The sequence below is a fragment of the Petaurus breviceps genome, unplaced genomic scaffold (assembly GCF_028583685.1).
Source record: "Petaurus breviceps papuanus isolate PSGF00001 unplaced genomic scaffold, PetGlider_PUasm1.0 90459, whole genome shotgun sequence".
NCBI lineage: Eukaryota > Metazoa > Chordata > Mammalia > Diprotodontia > Petauridae > Petaurus > Petaurus breviceps.
Window position 1 is genome coordinate 1,287,260 of NW_027187259.1, and position 19,170 is coordinate 1,306,429.

The following is a 19,170-nucleotide window of genomic DNA, read 5'->3' on the forward strand; positions in this document are numbered from 1 at the left end:
ATCCATCCATCCATCCATCCATCCATCCATCCATCCATCCATCCATCTATCTATCTATCCATCTATCCCTCCATCCGCCTGTCTATGGATGTCTGAGTATATAATGGCCTTGGTGTGAGTGAGAGAAAGAGGTGACTAAAGATGGTGATGATGAGAACTTGGGTTTCTAGAGTGCTGTAAAACTTAAACTATTACTGCATGAGGTGAGTGGTGGGGGTATGTTTTCTCCATTTTATGGATGAGGAAACTGAGGCTCAGAAGGTAGAAATAGTGCTACACTTTCCCAAGGACTCAGTTTACTGGATGGGGAAGCTGAGGCACTGAGCTGAAGCATCGAGTTGGGCATGAGGGAACAGAAAAGCCAACGAGCCTCTAGACTTTGTTCACTAAGATTATTAGTAAAAAGATTTGTCCTTGTATGAAATCCTGGCCCAGAGGCCTGTGCCTCTCTCTAGAGCAAGTTAGAGGTTGTGGTTTTCATTGATTTTCTTCCAGGCAGAAAATATGTGAAAACATGCCAAACCCACAGTCAGGCTGAAATCCATGGAGCTTGTGACAAACCTTCAAAAGCATCCTTAGGCCAGGCAACCACTCCTTGCCCCCATGAACCCTTCTGTTCTCTTCTTAAAATACCTTGGGATCCTCTGAATGATAAGGGGCTTCAGAAATTGGCCAGTGCAAACATTTCAATGTACAAATGTAGGAAACTGAAGCCCAGGCAGGGGCAGTGACTTACCAAGGTCACACAGCTACTAAGTAGCAGAGCCAGGATTCAAAGCCAGGCTCACTAGCTCCAAATCCAGCCCTCTAACCTTTGTAAGCCTTCATTTACCATAGAAATATAGGCACAGATTATTGTTTGAACCATGTGTCTCACTATGGAGACCTTAGGATTCCCTCCCAGGACCATACTCTGATAACATTACAAACACTAGTGACCAAACATTTTCCATGTGGTTCCAGTGTATAGAGAATTGTAAGAGATGCAGTTAGGGACCTCACACAATCTTAGGCCACATGGAGTGACATCCAACATCCATCCGTACTGTACTCTCTGTTGGTCAGAGCACACTTGGGGCACTGTATATAGTTCTATGCACCATATCTTAATAGGGATATTGTCAAAGTAGAGTGTGTCCAAGGGAGGGAGATCAGGACCTTGTTAGGAACTCAGAAGCTCTGTCATCTAAAGACCATAAATCATCCTGGAGCTTGTTAGCTTTGAAAAGGGAAGTCTGAGAGAAGATATGTGATGATAATGGCCTTCACATACCTGAAGGGCTCCAATCCTGTGGCAGAGGAGAGAGCCTCATTCTGTATAGCTCCAGCAGGCAGGAGTTACAGAGAAGCAGATTTTAGGTTAGTTTGTAATAAGATCTACTAGGAAATGATAATCAGTTGGAATTTTTCTCTAGATTCTCCAACTTCAGGAAATCCCCTGGACTGGGCTATCAAAGACCCCAAATAAATCCCTCCCCTTCTTCTTCCCCTTTTCTTTCCTCCCTTCTCTTCTTTTGAAAGTAAAAAAGTCCCCGATGAACTCTTGTACTCATTGCAAATTAGATGTGGTTTTCCATAGAAACAAATCTGTGGAGCCCTGCTCCAGTTCTGAGTCTAAAGAGGCAAAACAAATATCAGCAAGCGTGAGGCGCCCAGCTCCACCACTTCTTTCAGTTTCTTTCACTTGTGACGCATCTGTTTTACCCATTTCCTCCTAGGCCGAGCTCAAATATGCATGATAGGTAATGCCTTGTGTTTGTAATAAATTCTCGTGCACCCATCCTGTGTTTCTAGAATTGAAACAGCTAGAAATCTGTAAGAATCTGAATGCACAATGACATTTGAGCTGCTTAATGATGGGCCCAAAGCAGAATGAGAGCTATTCCATAACATGCAAGGATCATGCTTTTGGTTACATCCTTATATTTTCCCCTACTACTGCTGCTGCTGTTGCTACTACCACCAGTAACTACTGCTCCTCTTCTTACTCAGGACATATTTGAAGTTTAACCTGCATTAACATTTTCTCCATCACTTTCTTAAATGTAGACCATCAACAAAACAAGAAATCAAGCCCTGACTTGTTTTGTTTACCAATTTCTGAAGAATAAATGCTCCCACTAAAAATTTTATAATCAGCTCTTGTCAGCTTCTGTTGACCCTGCATTTGTCCCAGTTACATTTTTTAAAAAAGCAATTGGGGTTAAGTAACTTGCTCAAGGTTACACGGCCAGTTATTTCTGGGTGTGGTGCTAAGTATCTGAGCCCGGATTTGATCCCAGGTCTTCCGACTCTGAGGCTGGCCCAGTTACATTTAATTTGTCCAGTGGGAATCGTAGCCCTTGTACTCCTTACCTCAAAGGGCTCAGGGAAGTACTTTGCAAATCTCAGAACTAGAGAAATGGAAGTTATTATTTTGCTTTTGAACTAGGTCTACCCTTTGATAACCATCTTCTGTCAGTCATGAATCTCATCTTGCTAAAGTCTTAGTGAGAACTATGAAGTCCTATTTACCTTCTTGTGTAACTTTCACATTTAGTCTCTTGGTTTCTGTGTTCAGTGCATTGATATATAAAACTACCTGCAGCTCTGAGTCTGGTCCCCACCTGCTTTACTGGTGTTTTCACTGGGGGCTGGCTAGGCCCCTCTTCCGTTATGTTGTTTTTTTTTCTACCTTCCAACTGCTCTCCTCCCTAGGGCAGTCCCATAAGACCTGCCAGAACTTTTACTCTACCAGTACCACATTTGAGAAGCAGGGTTGTTGTAGAAGGAGCCATCAGTGGAAAAGGGACAAAACTGGTTTCAGAAAAGAAAACAGAAAAAAATGAGAAGATTCATAGGAAATGAAGGGGGATAAATGGACTACAAAATGGTGGTGTTTGGTAAAAGCAAGAATGAAACGGGTAGCAAGATGTAAGGGAGAAAACTCAGGCGCCACATGTTAGGAGGGGGCCCCATCCTGCACTGCTTGGCTCCATACCAGCTCCAAGGTGTCCTCTACTCTCACACACCCGAGTCACAGAGTCTCACTCCCTGCTGTTGTCACCAGCACTGTCTCTTTTCTTCCTTTGGGGTATGGAGGTTCCTCTTGCTAGGCTAGCCTTGATGTCTGAAACCCCTTTTTCCTTTTACTCCATCTGAGACAAAGGTGGAGTTTTCAAAACATAATGCACTAGCAACTGAGAGAAATGGGGCTGACATTCAAGTCAATTCAATAAGCATTTATTAAATGCCTCCTGTATGGAAAGTCCTATGGTACAGGGGATGATAAGGCAAAAATGAAACAGTCCCTGCCTTTACAGAGCTTATATACTGCTAGGGAAACAGGGATATAATGCATAAATAGGTAGATAAGGAATTGGTTATTTAAAAATTTTTATTGATGTCTTCTGTTTTTGCATTATCTTCTAACTCAAATATATCTCAACCCCTTTCTTAGACACATAACAGCTGTAGGACCCTGGACAAGTCTTAAACTCTGCCTCAGCTGTCTAAACTATACAATGGGGAAAATAACAGCACCTACCTTCTAGGTTTGTTGTGAGGATCAAATGAGATAATAATTGTAAAGGGTTTGGCATAATGCCTGGCACATAGTAGGTGCTTAATAAATGCTTGTTTCTTTCCCTTGTCTTTTTTCTCCTCAGAGAGCCATCCCCTGTAACAAAGAGTATAAAAGAGAGGGGAAAAAGCAGTTTAACAAAATTAACCAATATATTGACCAACTGATAGTACACACAGTTACTGGAATGGAGAGTTTGTGAGGGGGAGTAATATAAAACAATGCTTGGAAAGGTAGGTGGGAACCAGGCTGCTGGTTTTGTATTTTATCCTTGAGGCAATAGGAAGCTATTGAATATGTTTTTAATAGGGGCAGAGAGGACATGGTCAGATAATTGATTCCTTTTAAAATTTTTTTGTATTTTTGGAGGGCAATTGGGGTTAAGTGACTTGCCCAAGGTCACATGGCTAGTATTTGTGTTAAGTGTCTGAGGCCGGATTTGAACTCAGGTCCTCCAGACTCCAGGGCCAGTGCTCTATTCACTGCACCACCTAGCTGCCCCAAGATAATTGATTCTTACTGGAGTGCCTATTACAGATCTTCTAATTCCTCCTCAAACTTCACACAGCAACCTTTTCTCTAACCCTGAAAAATTGAGAATCTTCTCTGAGTTTCCTCTTTCCTCCTCCTCTCACATCACTCATACTTCTTCCTCCACTATGTTGTCCTTCATGTCTGTCTTACATGAAGAGGTAGACTTTCTCATTGTCAAAACAAACCCCTTTAAGATCTCCCCTTGATCTCATTTGTTCCCAACTTTTCCAGTAATTTGTCATCACTATCATCTCTTGACTCTTTAATCTTTATCTACTAGTTTCTTCCCTGCTGCCTAAAACATACTATATTTCTCTCATCCATAAAAAAACAAACCTCCAATAGCTGTGGTCCTCTATCTCTCATTCCCTTCTTGCTTCAACAAACTGAGAAAACCATCTATTCTACTCTTCCCCCCACCCCACCCCATTCACTTATTTCTAAACCCTCTGCAGTCTGGCTTCAGATCTCATCATTCAGATGAAATTGTTCTCTCTGAAGTCACCAACTATTATTTAATTGTCAAATTGAATGGCCTTTTCTCAATCTTTTATCCTTCTTGACCTTTCTATAACTTTTGACACCATCACCATCTCCTGTAGGATATTCTCTCTTCTCTAGGTCTTTGTGCCACTGTTCTCTTCTCATTCTTTTCTTAACTTTCTGACTTCTTCTTCTCAAGCTTCTTTGCTGGATCTTTTTTCAGCCCTCTCCTCTTTTCCCTCAAATTGTGGGTCAAGATCCTGTATGGGGTCGTGACTCACAATTTAAGAAGCACTGAGAGGGTAGCAAGTGGAAAAAAAATTTAAGAAGCCCTATCATATTGGTGATCTCTTCAGCTCCTATGGACTAAGTTATTATCTTCTGTTATCTCTGCCTCTATAAATCTAGCCCTAATTTCTCTTCTATATCAGCTGACTGCTTCTTGGACATCTCAAATTGGGTGTCCCATAAGTCTCTCTAACTTAGCACTTCCAAAATAGGATTCATTACCTTTTCCCCAAACCTTCCTCTCTTCCCAATTTTCCTCTTACTGTCTTCTACATCACTCAGGTTCACACTGCACTCACCCCACATATCCATTCCTTTGTCGAGTCTTGCCATTTTCATCTTCACAACATGCCTCATATAGGTCTGCTTCTCCCCACCTTTCACCTGTACTATAGTGGTAGTCTCTTTGCAGTGCAGTGTGTTGTACTCAGCTGCCAACATGATTTTCCTAAAGTTCAAGTCGGACTGGGTTGCCCTTTCCCTACTTAATAAACTTGAGTGGCTCATTAAGACCTTCAAGATCCAATATAAACTCTTAGCATGTCAAGTCCTTCACAACTTGCCACTTTCTTACCTTGCCAGTTTTCTTATTTTTTCTTCTTCCACTGTATACTTTGCAATCCAGTAACACCAGCCTCTGCTGTTCCTCACACATGTCACTGTGTCTCCAGATTCTGTGCTTTTTCACTGGTTGTCCCCTGTTTCTTTTTTTTTTTTTGCTTTTTGGAGAGAGAAGTCAGGGCAATTGGGGTTAAGTGACCTACCCAAGGTCACACGTGTCCCCTATTTCTTGAATGCTCTCTCTTCTCACCTCTGCCACTTACCTTCCCTGGCTTTCTTCAAGATTCAGGTCAAATTACACCTTCCACAGGAGGCTTTTCCCAGCCTCCCATCCCCCCATTAATGCTTTCCCTCTGAGATAACCTTCTACTTGTAACATATATTTTGTATGTGCATAATTATTCTCATGCTGCCTTCTCTGTTAGGATGTGAGCCCCTTGAGGGCAGGGATTGTCTTTACATTTCTTTGTATCATAGCACTTGGCACACTTAGTAAATTTTTCTGAACTGACTGATGGACTGATTGTTTTCTAAATGTTACTTTGGTAGCTGAGTGGAAGATGGATTGAAGAAAGGAGCGATTAGAGGAAGGGAGATAAATTCGGATATTTACAGTAGTCTATGGGAGAAGCAATAAAGGTTGGAGACTGAGGTGGTGGCTGTGTGAGGAAAGAGAAGGGGGAGACATTGTGGAGGCAACTGATTAGATATGGAGATTGAGGGAGAGTGAAGCATCAAGGACAACTCGGGTGTTATGAACCTTGGTGGCTAGAAAGATCATGGGGCCCTAAAGAGAAATGGGCAATTTGGGAAGAGGAATGTGTTAGGCTGGGAGTGCATAATGAATGTTGTTTTGGACATGTGAAGTTTGAGATGCCTATGGTACATCCAATTTGAGATGGGAGTCATGTGAGACTAGAAGCTAGGAGAGAGACCAGGGCTGGGTGTTTAGAACTGATGAGATCATTACATGAGATAGTATAGAAGAAGAAGAAGAAAAGAGGGCCCAAGAGAGAGCCTTGGGGCTAGCCATAGGTAATGAGCATGACTTGGATAAAAATTCAGTAAAGGAGACTAAGAAGGATCTGTCAGGCAGGTAGGAGAGGAGTCAGGAGAGTTCGGCATTACAGATGACAATAGAGTGCCCAGGAATAGGGGGTGGGTCTACATCTGGGAAACAATTCCATAACAACATTCAGCCTCATGGAATTCTATACATGAAGGAGGTGGCCATTCAGACTCAGCGCCCAAGTTCAGAGGAGAGAGAAATCAGTCCTTTGGGCTGATCATTACCATTTTTCTAGGGCTGTGAAAAAACTGTCATACTCATTTTACAGGTGAGGAAAGGGGCCCACAGTGGTAAAGTACTTTGCCCAAGTGGCGAAGTTGGCCACATTCCACTAGCCAGAGAGTGCCTAGACTTGCTCAAAGAAAAGGAGAGCTTTCCGTTCCTCTTTCACAGGCCACCACATCCTCCCATTTCTTCTCAGAAAGCCAAGCAGTCATAGCTGCCTCTTGGACTCTTGGGAGTGGGGTCGGGGGGGTCGGGATGATCAGAGGAGTAGATGGGAGCCCAGGACTGGTTTTACTTGAGCTCAGTTTGGCAAATACATTTGAAGTAGCTGCTGGGTACTGAGTTCTGGATAAGGTAGGCAGAAAGGCATGGGCCTTGTTAGGAGGGGGTACACCATGAAACCATAGACACAGGAAAAAATAAATAGACTTTGAATATGAAAGGGGCATAGAAAGCTCCAGAATACGGGAGAACCCATGAGAAGAAGGGATGACCTCTAGCTAGGGTTCTGCTTTTGATTCTGTTCCTGACACCAGCAAGGTTCTCTGTGTCTTCCTAGGTGACACACATGGAAGCTGTGCTTCTGTGCTCATAGGAGAAGCATAGAGGAGACTTCCTCCCCCCTTCAACACTCACCCTGCCCTGAGCAGTTTTCCTTCTCTAAGACAGAGGCCTCCTAGTACAACCCTTTTATCACATACTCATTTCTCTGGAGCTCAAATGAGGCACCTTGTTCTAACACAGATCCATAGCCTTCGGGATTTAGAAACGTTGAGCCGAACCTTCCTGAAGTCCCATTCAGTGAAGCGTTTGTGAAGTGCGTGACCCCAGGCTGGGCATACCAAAACTAAAGTGAAAAGTGCCTGCCTGTAAGGCACGTCCGGCATTCTCCCGGGAAGATCATGTAGTCCGGACATGGTATAGTGAATACAAAATATATTCGAAGTTAAAACAAATAAGTTAGGAAAGGGAGATGGAACAATGATGAAAACTGGAGTGGAGAACATAAGAAATACCTCATTTAAGAGAGAATCTGAGCTGAGCATTGATGGAGTTAGGGGTTCCCAGAGGTGGAGGTGAGGAGGCAGAAGATAGGGAACAGCTTAGCCGGAACAGAATGTGCACAATTAGTCAGGAAGGGCTTTAAATAGCAAACAGGTTTGTATTTTATCCTCCGGATTGGGCTCTTAGGTCCTTCTCAGTTTCTGGGCCCCTAACAAAATGTAATGGAAGGAGCCCTGAAGTCTGGCTTCAAGTCCCAACTCTGCTGCTCGGTAGCTGTGTGACTATAAGCAACTTGCTTGCCTTCTCTGGACCTAGGTTTCTTCTTTAAAATGGGGGATTGGACTCAGGGAGCTCTCAGATCTCTCCTGGGATTTGTGACACCAGGATCCCTGGTCATACCCCCTCTGCTTAGTCACTGGGTGACCTTGGGCCATGTTCTTTCTCTGAGGCTCAGTTTCCCCACCTAAAAAATGAGGAGGTTGAACCAGTTGATCCCCAAGGTGCTGTCCAACTTCCCAAAATGACAGTAAACTCCCAAGGGGCTCCTTTGAGAGCTCTGTGTAGGGAAAAAAGCCTAGTGAGCGCAAAGGAGAGCCTCACGGAGGATGGGCCACTGGTTTTGTGTTTTCTGATGCATAGCGCTGGTCTTTTGAATTCTACTGCACCAATGAAACAAAGAAGAAATAAGGCTTGATGACATCACCTATCTAGGGCACCTACCTTCGTTTCTGTGGTGAGACACCACGCACATTTAACTTCCTCTTCAAACAGCACACTGTGCATTTTATCAGCAAGCTCCGGTGTCACCCCAGCCCTGCTGCAGCTCCCCAGGCTTCATGCTGTGTCACCGAGCTGCCAGTCCAGGGTGAGCCTCAGGGTAAGTGTCAACATGTAGGGTTTAGCCAGGACCTGACCTCACCCAGCAGCCTAGCCGTGAAGGCTGGCCATGGGAGAAGGAGGGACCTTGGCAAGCCTGGGACCTGAAAGCTTTCTCGAGGGTTCTACTCTCCGACCAAACTCTTCCACCAGGGTAAGGAAACGGCCCCAGCAGCTGCCTAAGAGCACAAAGAGGGGCTGGGCAGGCCCATGAGGCCTCCTTCCACCCCTTGGCTTCAGTGGCACACAAGGGTCTAGATGAAACCCGGCTCTGGGCACTCCTGGGGGAGTGGACCTCAGAGCATAGACTTTCCAGCTGGAAAGGACAGAGAACGTCAAACTCAACCCTCCCATTTGACAGATGAGGAAAATGAGGCCCAAAGAGGCTAAGTGACTTGATTTTCCCACTTCTCAGAGGACAAGGAGAGTTTCCACATTTTGGGGTGATTGTTTCAGAAAGAATCTGTGTGTTTCAAAAAAGTCCTTGTGCCAAACCATAGAGAAATGAGGGTTGGTTAGGTAGAGATTTGGAGAAATGAAATCTGTCATGTTCTAAGTTTCTGCTGTGTGGGAGTCTATCAAGATACATCATCACCAGGAGGGGGGTGTGGTGGGAAGGAGGGCGTTAGTTGTTCTAGAAGCGCTTTGTAGTAGAATGGAAAGGTGCTAGGGATTGTCCACTACCCCGCACCCCAGGATAGGAAGTGAGCTCTAGTTCTCACTCTCCTAAAGTCTTGGCTTTGTATTTAGGGACCCTTTCTGTTTTCAGCTGAAGATGGAGCCCAAATTCCCAGCTCCTGGGGAATGGAGTTGAGCCAGCAAGCTCCAGAGTCAGCTCTGGTGTTTCTCTGGGTGCTCTGGCTACCTCTCTCATTACCAGTGAGCTCTGAATCCTTGAATGGTAGCACTTCTCTGGGCCTTAGGCAGGAGCTTTACAGGGTGAGACAAAAAGAGATTCCCCCTGAGGGTGGGCTGTGCCCAACCTGTCAAGTTGGGAGAGAACAAGAACAGGCTCTGGTGTTTCCTCTGGGAGTAGCTGTCTGGTCATGGAGTTTTAGAAGGTGTAAGTCACATTTATTTGTCATTGTTCAGACCCCCATCAGGCATAATCTCTGCCTCTGTTACCTGGTTTTTTCAGCTTCTTAGGGTATGGAATTTGTGTCCTTGTTAGTTATAGGAGGGGAGGCCAGCATATTGGGGCAGGGAATGGCAGGAGATGTTGCTAGAGATGTAGCAAGTGTTCGTAGTGACAGTCTTTGCAGCAGGCTGGGAAATACACACAAAGATAGATTTCCAGTCCAGACAAGTGGAGCATGGCTCCACCTTTCTGAGCCCCAGGGAGTTCCCTTTTGGGCTCACCTGGGAACATTGCCCAATTCGAGTAGTGTAGATGGCTCGAATGTCAAGCTTGCATGGCTTCCAGGTAGAAGAAGGCATTTGAGGGGAAGTTTCTTCCAGGGTTTCTCTGGCTACCTTGGAGGGATCACAACAGCTCTTGGCCCAAGGGATGCTCAGCTTGAATTTAGCCCTATGGCACAGAATAAAATGAGTCTGTGGCAGAGCATAGTTTCCCAGGGGGCAGGGTAGAAATAGGGGATGTAGAAAGCTAGAGCTAAAGAGAGCCTGAGAGATCACTTGGTCAAGCTGGACCAGGGATTGTTCTCATTTTTTTGTGACATGGACCCCTCTGGCAGGTCAGTGAAGCCCAGGGATCCCTTCTCCAAATAATCTTAAATGCATAAAATAAAATATGTAACATTATAAAAGGAACCTTCTATATTGAAATGTTTTTTTAAAAACAAACTCACAGACTCCAGTTTAAGAACACCTGATCTAGTCCAACTTAATCTTATTTGTAAAATCTAGTTATTTTTCAGATGACCAGCCTGAGGGTCACAAAGGGGAAGTGGCTTGAGTGCCATCCTGCAGTGAGTTAAAGGCTAAGAGGCATGCTTTTCTGCCTTCTGGCTCAGTATTCTTTCCATTATACACCTTGGTTGTTTTCTAGGAGAGATGTCAGTGTTCCTGATCTGACCATTTGGGTGGGAAAATTCATCCTGGGATGTTCATTCACCCTTACCTGGTGCCATATGCTTCTGAATAATTGCATGGGTATGATGAGGGTTCCTGAAGGATTGGAGGAGAGAAAACAGTTCCTGGGGAACTTAATTAGAAGGGGCCAGAGGGCCCCCTAGGAGGCAGCTGTATGCTTTTGGGCAGGTCACTTCCTCCATCTGAGCCTCATTGTCCCTTTCTGCAAAATGAGGGTGGGGATGAGAATCCTCATACTCCCTTGCTCCCAGAGCTATTTTCAGGGAAGTCTCTTGGTCAGATTTAAAGCTAGAGAAACAGAAATGATGATCAGGCCCAAGGCCTGCAGAGACCCAACAGACCTTCTTTAAAGGACATTGGACTTTTTTTTTTTTTTGGCCTGCCACACCCTGTGAGAACAGAACTTCAGCTTCATGACCACAGGCAAACATTTTAGGTAATTTCTCTTTTTTTCAAGTGAAAAAACAGTAATCAGCCACCCCAAAAGAAAGGAACCCAGAAGTTCTGAAATCTGGTTTGCAAGCTTGGGGGGTAGGGAGGGACCGAGGGACTTGCATTTTAACTGAGAGGTTTAATACTCTCCCCTCTGGATTTTCTGGACCCACCTCATTAAAAACAAGTGTCACAGCTACTGAGCATGGGACAACCTGAGTGAGGTCATTTTGTACTTAAGCACGAGTGCTTTCTAGAAGCTTTTTGAGCACCTTAGGGAAAAGAGTCAGCTGGGGTGGGAGGGAGCTTACCCTGGCTTTAGAGTCACATAGACCTGGCCCTGACACTCTTTCCATATGTGATCCATGGCTGTTTTCCTTCTCTGCACCTAAATGTCCTTCTCTGCAAAATGAGAGGATTAAATGGAATGATATCTATGGCTCCTTCTAGTTAGAGGAAGAGAAAACTCAAAATTAAATTTAGACATATAACTCCTTGGAGTAGAAGGTATAAGCAGCAGTTAAAATCAATTGTGAAGATAAAAAGGATTTCTTTTTCTGTTAATTTATCACACACACAAATGGTCCAGCTTCATAAGATTTATCTAAATTAGTCTATAATTGTGACCTCCTACAGGATTCATTATGAAAAATGAAGGATCATGGGTCTGGATAGAACCTCAGAGGCCTTCTAGGCCAATGTTGTCATTTTAATATGAGAAAATTGGGACCCAGAGAGGGAAAGGGCCTCACAGAGGCAAGGAGCAGGAGAGCCAGGCGTCTAAGCCAGGCCCTCTGGCTCCAAAGGTGCTTCTCTTGGGTGAGTAATGTAACTTACTTGAGCCTCAGTCTCCTGTGCAATGAGGAGGCTGAGCTTGATGCTTTTGGATGTCTTTCCCTTTGCAGCTGCTATACTTCTCTATTTCAGTCTTAGCAGAGAATGTAGAGCTAGAAGGAACCTCAGCCAGCCTCTGATCCAATCTCCTTCTTTAACAAGTGAGGAAATTGAGACCCAGAGAGGGAACCGCCGGCCCCCCCCCCCCCCAGGTATTAGGAAGGGCTTCAAGCCTAGCTCTTTGGATGCCACCCCTCAGACTCTTTTATGACCAAATTCGGACAGAGGGCTCATTCAGGGCCCACAGCAACAATTCAGGCCTTCTTCAAGGATTCGCATTCATGTGAATAGGCAGCTGGGCACCAGAGCCCATTTGCAGGATTTCATTGGCCAAACATGAGAGGAAAATTGGACTCGTGTCTCTATTCCTTACAGTGTGCCACAGGCCAGTCACACCCCTACCCTAAGGGTCCTTTTCCTCATCTTAGAAAATGGGGATGAGAACTCCCTTCCTTGCTGTGGGGAAGGAGGGAGAGATTCTCCTGCTGGGCCACCCTCCCACAAACTAATGAAGTTGGTAAATTCTGTCACTTTCACAGAAAGGGAGGAAGAGCAGAAGGCAGGGAGGCCCAACCCTCTGGGCCACCTACCTCTTTCCTGTCACAAAAGACAATATAAGAAAGTAAGCTCATATACTCAGCTTCAGTGACTGGTCAACGATTTAATTGTTCGAAGGGCATTTGAAATTTAAAGAGGATGCATTGGAGAAAGCAATGCTTAATCTAAAGGAGTGAAGCTCTAATCGTGAAATTCCAAGCATCAGCAAGGGAGCATATTATAGTGTCGCATAGGGACCAGTTACAACGAATACCAGCACGAACTTAGTTGCCAGGGTGGGCACATGTGTCTCCAAGCGAGAACCTGAAGCTGCAGGCACCTGGAGGAAAGCAAAGGGGGAATTCGCTTGTGAGTGGGTGTTAACCCCTCTGGAGTACCCTCTTACTCTGGAGGCAACAGAGGTCCGCTGTGAAGAGTGTTAGACTAGGAGAGAGGAGACAGGAGCTCCTCCTTGGGCCTCGGAATTCCCCTTGGGAAAATGAGGGCTTGGCCTCCATGACCTTCATGGTCCCTTCCAACTCAGAATCGGTTGGGCAGATCTCCCTCTTAAGGCTCTGCCAGTCTTGGCTCAACTCTGACCTCTGGTGGCCAGTTGTTTCCAAAGCCGGCCTACAGTTTGAGCTGCCAGCGATGGTCCCTTGACAGAGAGCTTTGGAGGTGAAATTAATCTTACTCTTAAGCCTAAAATAGGTCCATTATTTATGATAACGTTTCAGTATTTTACAGTGAAAGGAGCACTGGCTCTGAGGTCCAAGGATCTACATTCAAATTCACCCTCAGAGAACTTGGGGGAGTCATTTTACTTCCTGGGGCCTTAGTTTCCTCCTATGGAAAACAAGGGGGTTGGGCTAGATGGCTCCAGAGGCCCTTTTCCTACTCTATTTCTATGTTCAATTTTCTAATGATTCATTATTTACAAAGCACTTCTCTCTCAGCAACCCTGGTACAGGGCTCACCACCCTCATAGGACAGATGAGGAAACTGAGGCTCAGATGGGACCAGTTCTCTTGCTTGTGGTCACACCATAGAATCGGAGCTGGAGGCCATGTATTCTTGGTAAGAGCATTGCCAAGATTTCATCAATCAATTGTGAAAGCTTTACTGAGACTTAGGCTTAGGGCCCATTTGATGCCCACCCCTCTTACCATTATGGTTTCCTAAGGTGAAGTGACTTTTCCTTGTAAAGACAGTAATTCCAGGCCTCTCTATGGCTAAAGAACTTAGTGATTTTAGGGCCAGCAGACTCTCGGATTTAGAAACTCTCTTCTGTGCCTGAGAAGTTTGCTTCCTACTAGTCAAACAGGTGGTGTCATAGACCGAATCTGCAGTAATCACTCCATTTCTGTGCCACGTCAATGTGTCCTCACATCAGCCTTCACCTCAAGGCAGTGCAGGTACCATTATCATTTGACAAAGGAAGAAAGTGGGGCTCCTCTATCCCAGAACCCCACAGTGCATAAGCATGTGAGAGTTATGATTCAGACTCAGATATTCTAACTCCAAAACCCATGCTCTCCTCATGTCGCTCTGTGTCTGGTAACCAGCATATTCCCATCATACACTGAGCTCTCAGGCTTTTATAACGCCCATTTTAGAACTTACTGGGCTTCTGCTTTCCTTGGATAAGCTGTAGCTGATTTCATAGAATGCAAGAGCTAATGACTGAATCCTCAAGCTCCCACAGATCATGGGATCATGAGAGGCTACTTGAAGGGCAGCTAGGCTGACTCCCTCATTTGAGAAATTAAAAAATAGGAGTTCAGAAGAGGCCTGGTGATTTTACTTACTCTTTACTTATGACTAGTAAGTAGAAAAACCAGGATTCCTACACAGGTTGAAGCATTTACCTTTAAAGACCTCAGTGTTCCCAAATCTTGCTGGTATGCCCTGGGTCATTTATCCTTCCTAGCATTAGAAAGAGCTCCCACGCTTTAGCCTGAGACTACAAAATTAAAAAGATTTTCTAGGATCAACTATCAATTGACCTAACTTACCAGTTATCAGTTGACCTAACTTATACCAGTTGCTTCACCTCTCTAAGCCTCAGTTTTTTCCTCTGAAAAGATCCCTTCTGGCTCTATCACAGGCAGCTAGGTGGCACAGTGGACAGAGTGCCAGGCCTGGAGTCAGGAAGACCTGACTTCAAATCTGGCCTCAGACACTTACTAGCTTTGTGACCCCAGGCAGGTCACTTCCCCCTGTTTGTATCAGTTTCCTCATCTGTAAAATGAGCTGGAAAGGAAATAGCAAATGACTCCAGGGTCTTTGTCAAGAAAACCCCAAATGGGGTCACAGAGAGTTGGACACAACTGAAACAACTGAAGAACAGCTCTATTATTCTGTTGTCCTATGTCCTCATTTTAGATTATTTTAATCATTAGTTACAACTAATTCTTAATAATAGTAGTGATGATGTAATAACACACCTCCATTGTGCTTTGCACTTTACAAAATACAAGGAAAATGAGGAAAATAGTACAGGTATTATTGTTCTGATTTGATAGAAAAGCAAGCTAGAAGTCACTAGCCCCTACAGAAATGGCATGGGGGGGAGGGTGAGGAAAGAGGGGAAGAGGAAGTATTTCCTGAGTGCTGTCTTATTCCCAGCACTGGGTGCTAGGGTTATTGAAGAAGGCAAAGACATGGGCATTATTCTCTCTATAAGTTCACAGGCTGGTTGAGGAAAGAGACACACAGAGGAAACCCTCAGAAAACAATGGTGTGTTAGGCCCCATGACCCTGACTCTAAGTCTGGCTCCGCTCAGCAAAGGGGGAGGATCCAGTGAAGGGGAAGGGCTGGAGCTGTGAAGAGGAGGAAGACTCCACTGAGGAGGGTCAATGTGTGTGACCTTAGGCTGGCTGCTGGGATGGGGGTTGCTCCAGAGAGTCATGAGATGGCCTGGATGGGGAGGCAGCACCACCATAAAGAACCATCCATGCACAAAGGAGACAAAAGTAGAACAGAAAGAAAATCTAAAGGACTTTCACCAGAGAATGGGAGTGATGTAATTCATTCAACAAATATTGATCTAAGCCCAGAGGGCAGCAAGGCTCTGGTCTCAGAGCTGGGGATACACAGAAGATAGACAGGCAGGAAGACACAGAGGCTACTCTTAAACTGGAGGTCAGGGTCAGAGTAAGAAAAGAGGAACCTAAATCTCCACAGTTAATGTTAAGGAGATAACTAAACTGTTCCAAGAAATTTGAGAAGGGAGTGATCACTTTCACCTGGTGGAGCCAACAGTAAGTAAGCATGTTCCTTAAGCTAGACATTGAAGAAAGCAAAAGACTTCAGTAGATGGAAATGGGAGGGATATAAAGATCAAGGGTATTATGACTATTTTGAATGTCTTAGAGGGGTAATAAATCTAGACCTTAAAGGCTATATAGTTCAATCTTATGATTTAACAGAGGAGGAAACTGAGGCAGATGATCAGGTTTGTTGTTTTTCAGTTGTGTCCAACTCTTCAAGCTCCCATTTGGGGTTTTCTTGGCAGAGATACTGGAGTGGTTTCCCATTTCATCTTCCAGCTCATTTGACAGATGAGGAAACTGAGGCAAACGGGGTGAAGTGACTTGCCCAGGGTAGCACAGCTAGGAAGTGTCTGACACTGGATTTGAACTCAAGATGAGTCTTTCTGACTCCAGGTCTAGTGCTCTGTCCACTGCAGCGCCACCTAGCTGCCGTAAAAGGCAGCAAGTGGCAGAGGTGTGATTTTAAACCCACATCCTTTGACTCTAGACCCTCTGCCCTTGCCACTGTACCATGCTGCCTCCTAAAGGGTCACAGTCATCCTCTCTACCTCTGTAGTTCAGCCCTTCTCCAGAGAGGACAGGTTGAAAATAGACAGTGTGGATGACAGATTGACAAATTAAGGGGAGTAGGATGAGATCAAACTGAAAAGAGAGAAGGGAGTCAGCTTGTGGAGGAGCTTGAACATCACCCTCAGAAGTTTCTACTTTATTCAGGTGAAAATAGAGTGCATTGAAGGTTTTAGAAGAAACTAATGACATGATCAGAATGTACTTTAGGAAGAAGGCTCAGAGGTAGAGGTAAGAGCAAAGAGATCCTGGAGACAGGAGCCCCACTTAGGAAGATGGCTACTACTACAGTCCAGGCACTGATGCCTAGTGGTGGCAGTGAGGGCATGGGAGAGACTCCACCAGCCTGGGTGAGTGACTAAAAGTAAGGAGTGAGGGACTGGGAAGAACCAGAGAGGAGGAAGGCCAGGTCAGGATGCTGGAGCTGCCGGGGGAAGTCAGACATGGCTGGGAGAGCTGTGTCTACAGGACAGGCGCAGGATTAAGATAAGTCTAACAACTGTCAGCATGGGACTTGGCAGAGGCCCTTGTGGTTAGATGAGGGTTTTACAGATCTCCAGAGGGGACTGGACATTTCTGGGATGTTAATATGAATCAGTAAAAACTTAGTGTGCTGTGGCTTGGAGAGCAATTCACTCAGAGCAGGTGCAAATTAGTTTATAGCTCTTCAGACCATCAAACCTTATCTGTAGCCAAAAACACCTCCTGGGGCCAAGGCTTGAAAAGAGGCAGTTGCTAGTTAATCACTGGCTGTTGATTAAGCGTGGGTGACTCCCTCCCTGCCAGAGCTGGTGCAAATAGCTGCCCTGAGGCTTCCAGGATGCTGGGGAGCCTGCTCATTGGTCCTCCCTGTGGCTAAAGGCAGGGTATGGCCCAAATGCTGCACCTGGAGTCATGCAGCCTAGATTCAACCCTATCTCGAACAAACCGCATGAGCCAGGGGTGTGCTGGAGCCAGCTCTAACCCAGCAAGAATTGATTGTTAAATTTTCAGTAAGAGCACTTACACTTCAGAAATTATTTCATTGATTGTAGACTTAAGAAAGTGATGGAAACAACATAATAACGTAGATTAAACTTTAAAGTGTGTCCCACATGTATTCCTCCCTCCCCCTCCAGATATTTACCAGCATACCTCTGCATGTGACCATGGCAAATTTCCTAAATCTCTGAGCCTCACTTACCATATTTATAAAATGGTTAAGGTAATGATAATGCTTACATTGTCTACCTCACAGGGTTGTTGCTTGCAAGCTTTAAAATACTAGAGAAGTAAGGGTGAATTATAATGATTGTTTCAGTCCCTTTCCTGGGAGAGGAAACTGTACCACTGTCCTCTGTGCTGACCCTGAGTCTAGGGTCTGCAAGCAAGAGGTGGCAAAGTCATCATTTTATCGAATCACAGAAGATCAGAGCTGAAAGGAATCTCAGCAATCCTATACTGCAATAGATGAACTCAGTGACCCAGAGTGGGAAAGGGACTTGACCAAGGGCACACAGTTAATAAGTGGTAGGACTCAAACAGGACTCAAACCCAGAGATTTTGACTTTTAAAGCCCTCTGCTCTATCCACCTTTGCTTCTTTATTCAAAGTTAGAATGTAAGCTCCTTTAGGTCAGGGACAATTTTTTCCCCTTCATCTTTCTTCTACCTAGCACAGTGCCATGGCACACAGTAGGGACTTAATACATGTTTATTAAATTGAATACAAAGCTGTAATTGGAGGCACTCACAAAAAGTTCTGTTTTCAATCCCTGGCTCAGTAGCTTCTAACCACAGGATCAGGGACTGAAATGCAAAACTTAGAGGGCCGCCATTTGCATGGGTTATCATTTGTCTTGGCCCCAGTTGTTTCTATATGCTGATTGCTACTTCTGTTTAGCTCAGTGGGTTAGAACACAGCACTGATGATGCTGAGGTCATGAGTTCAGGCTTCATGTGAGCTGGTTAACCACAACAAATATCTGTTGAACACTCTATATACAGTCAGCTTTGTTAGATGCTGTGGGAGCCCCAAATAAAGGCAAAGTCCTGCTCCTCAAGGAAGTCATAATCGAGCCAAGGAGATGTTTGTCACAATACTAGTGCTTAATTTACTTTTTTATGGTCACCTGAGTTTCATCAGTATAAGGAGGGAACTCCCAGTGTAGAAACTCCTTCTAGCTTTAGGGAGCATCCTGGGACACTGGGGAGTTAAGTAATTGACCCAGAACCACCTAGCCAGGCTGTTTAGGAGTGAACTTGAGCCCAGGCCTTCCTGATTCCAAGAGAACCCTCTACCTACTACATCACAATCATAGCTATTATTTATATAGATCTTACCAACTTACAGAACACATGGTGTTTTCTCATTAACTCCTCAGAACAACCCTGTGTTCGTTCCCACTGGATGGCAATTGTTATCTCTACAATTTGGGAGTCTGAAGTTCAAAGAAGTGACTTAACAAAGCCCTACTATAAGGGCCCAGGACTAGGGTGGTGGACATAGCAGCAGCAAAGGAGTCAGAAGGCCTGTGTAAAGAGATCAGTTCTGCCATTTTCTTTCATCCATTCAATAAATACTTGTTGAGCAACCTACTGTGTGCAAAAGACTGGTCTCATAGCTAGTGGAGTCCAGAGATCTGGATTCTACTAATGGCTCTGTAACTAATTAGATATGTGACCTTAGGGACCTAGACTCTTATTTATTTATTTATTTATTTAATTAATTAATTAGGAGGGCAATTGGGGCTAAGTAACTTGCCCAAGGTTACACGGCTAGTTTGTGTGTGTGTGTGTGTGTGTGTGTGTGTGTGTGTGTGTGTGTGTGT

General features: G+C 44.8%; 1 protein-coding gene across 10 annotated transcripts in view; it reads left to right on the forward strand.

The window, feature by feature from the left end:
- LOC138141716 (putative P2Y purinoceptor 10) overlaps positions 1 to 19,170 on the forward strand; it is a 170,624-nt gene that overhangs the window by 141,647 nt on the left and 9,807 nt on the right. The window contains exon 1 of one of the 10 annotated variants that reach the window (XM_069062520.1): positions 8,468 to 8,604. The exons of 6 other annotated variants lie outside the window; for them this stretch is intronic. Coding sequence is in view for 1 of the 4 variants with exons in the window: in XM_069062519.1 (XP_068918620.1) it covers positions 13,585 to 13,595 (11 nt within the window). In the remaining 3 variants the exon portion in view is untranslated. 3 more of the 10 variants (XM_069062522.1, XM_069062519.1, XM_069062526.1) reach the window with 3 other exon arrangements.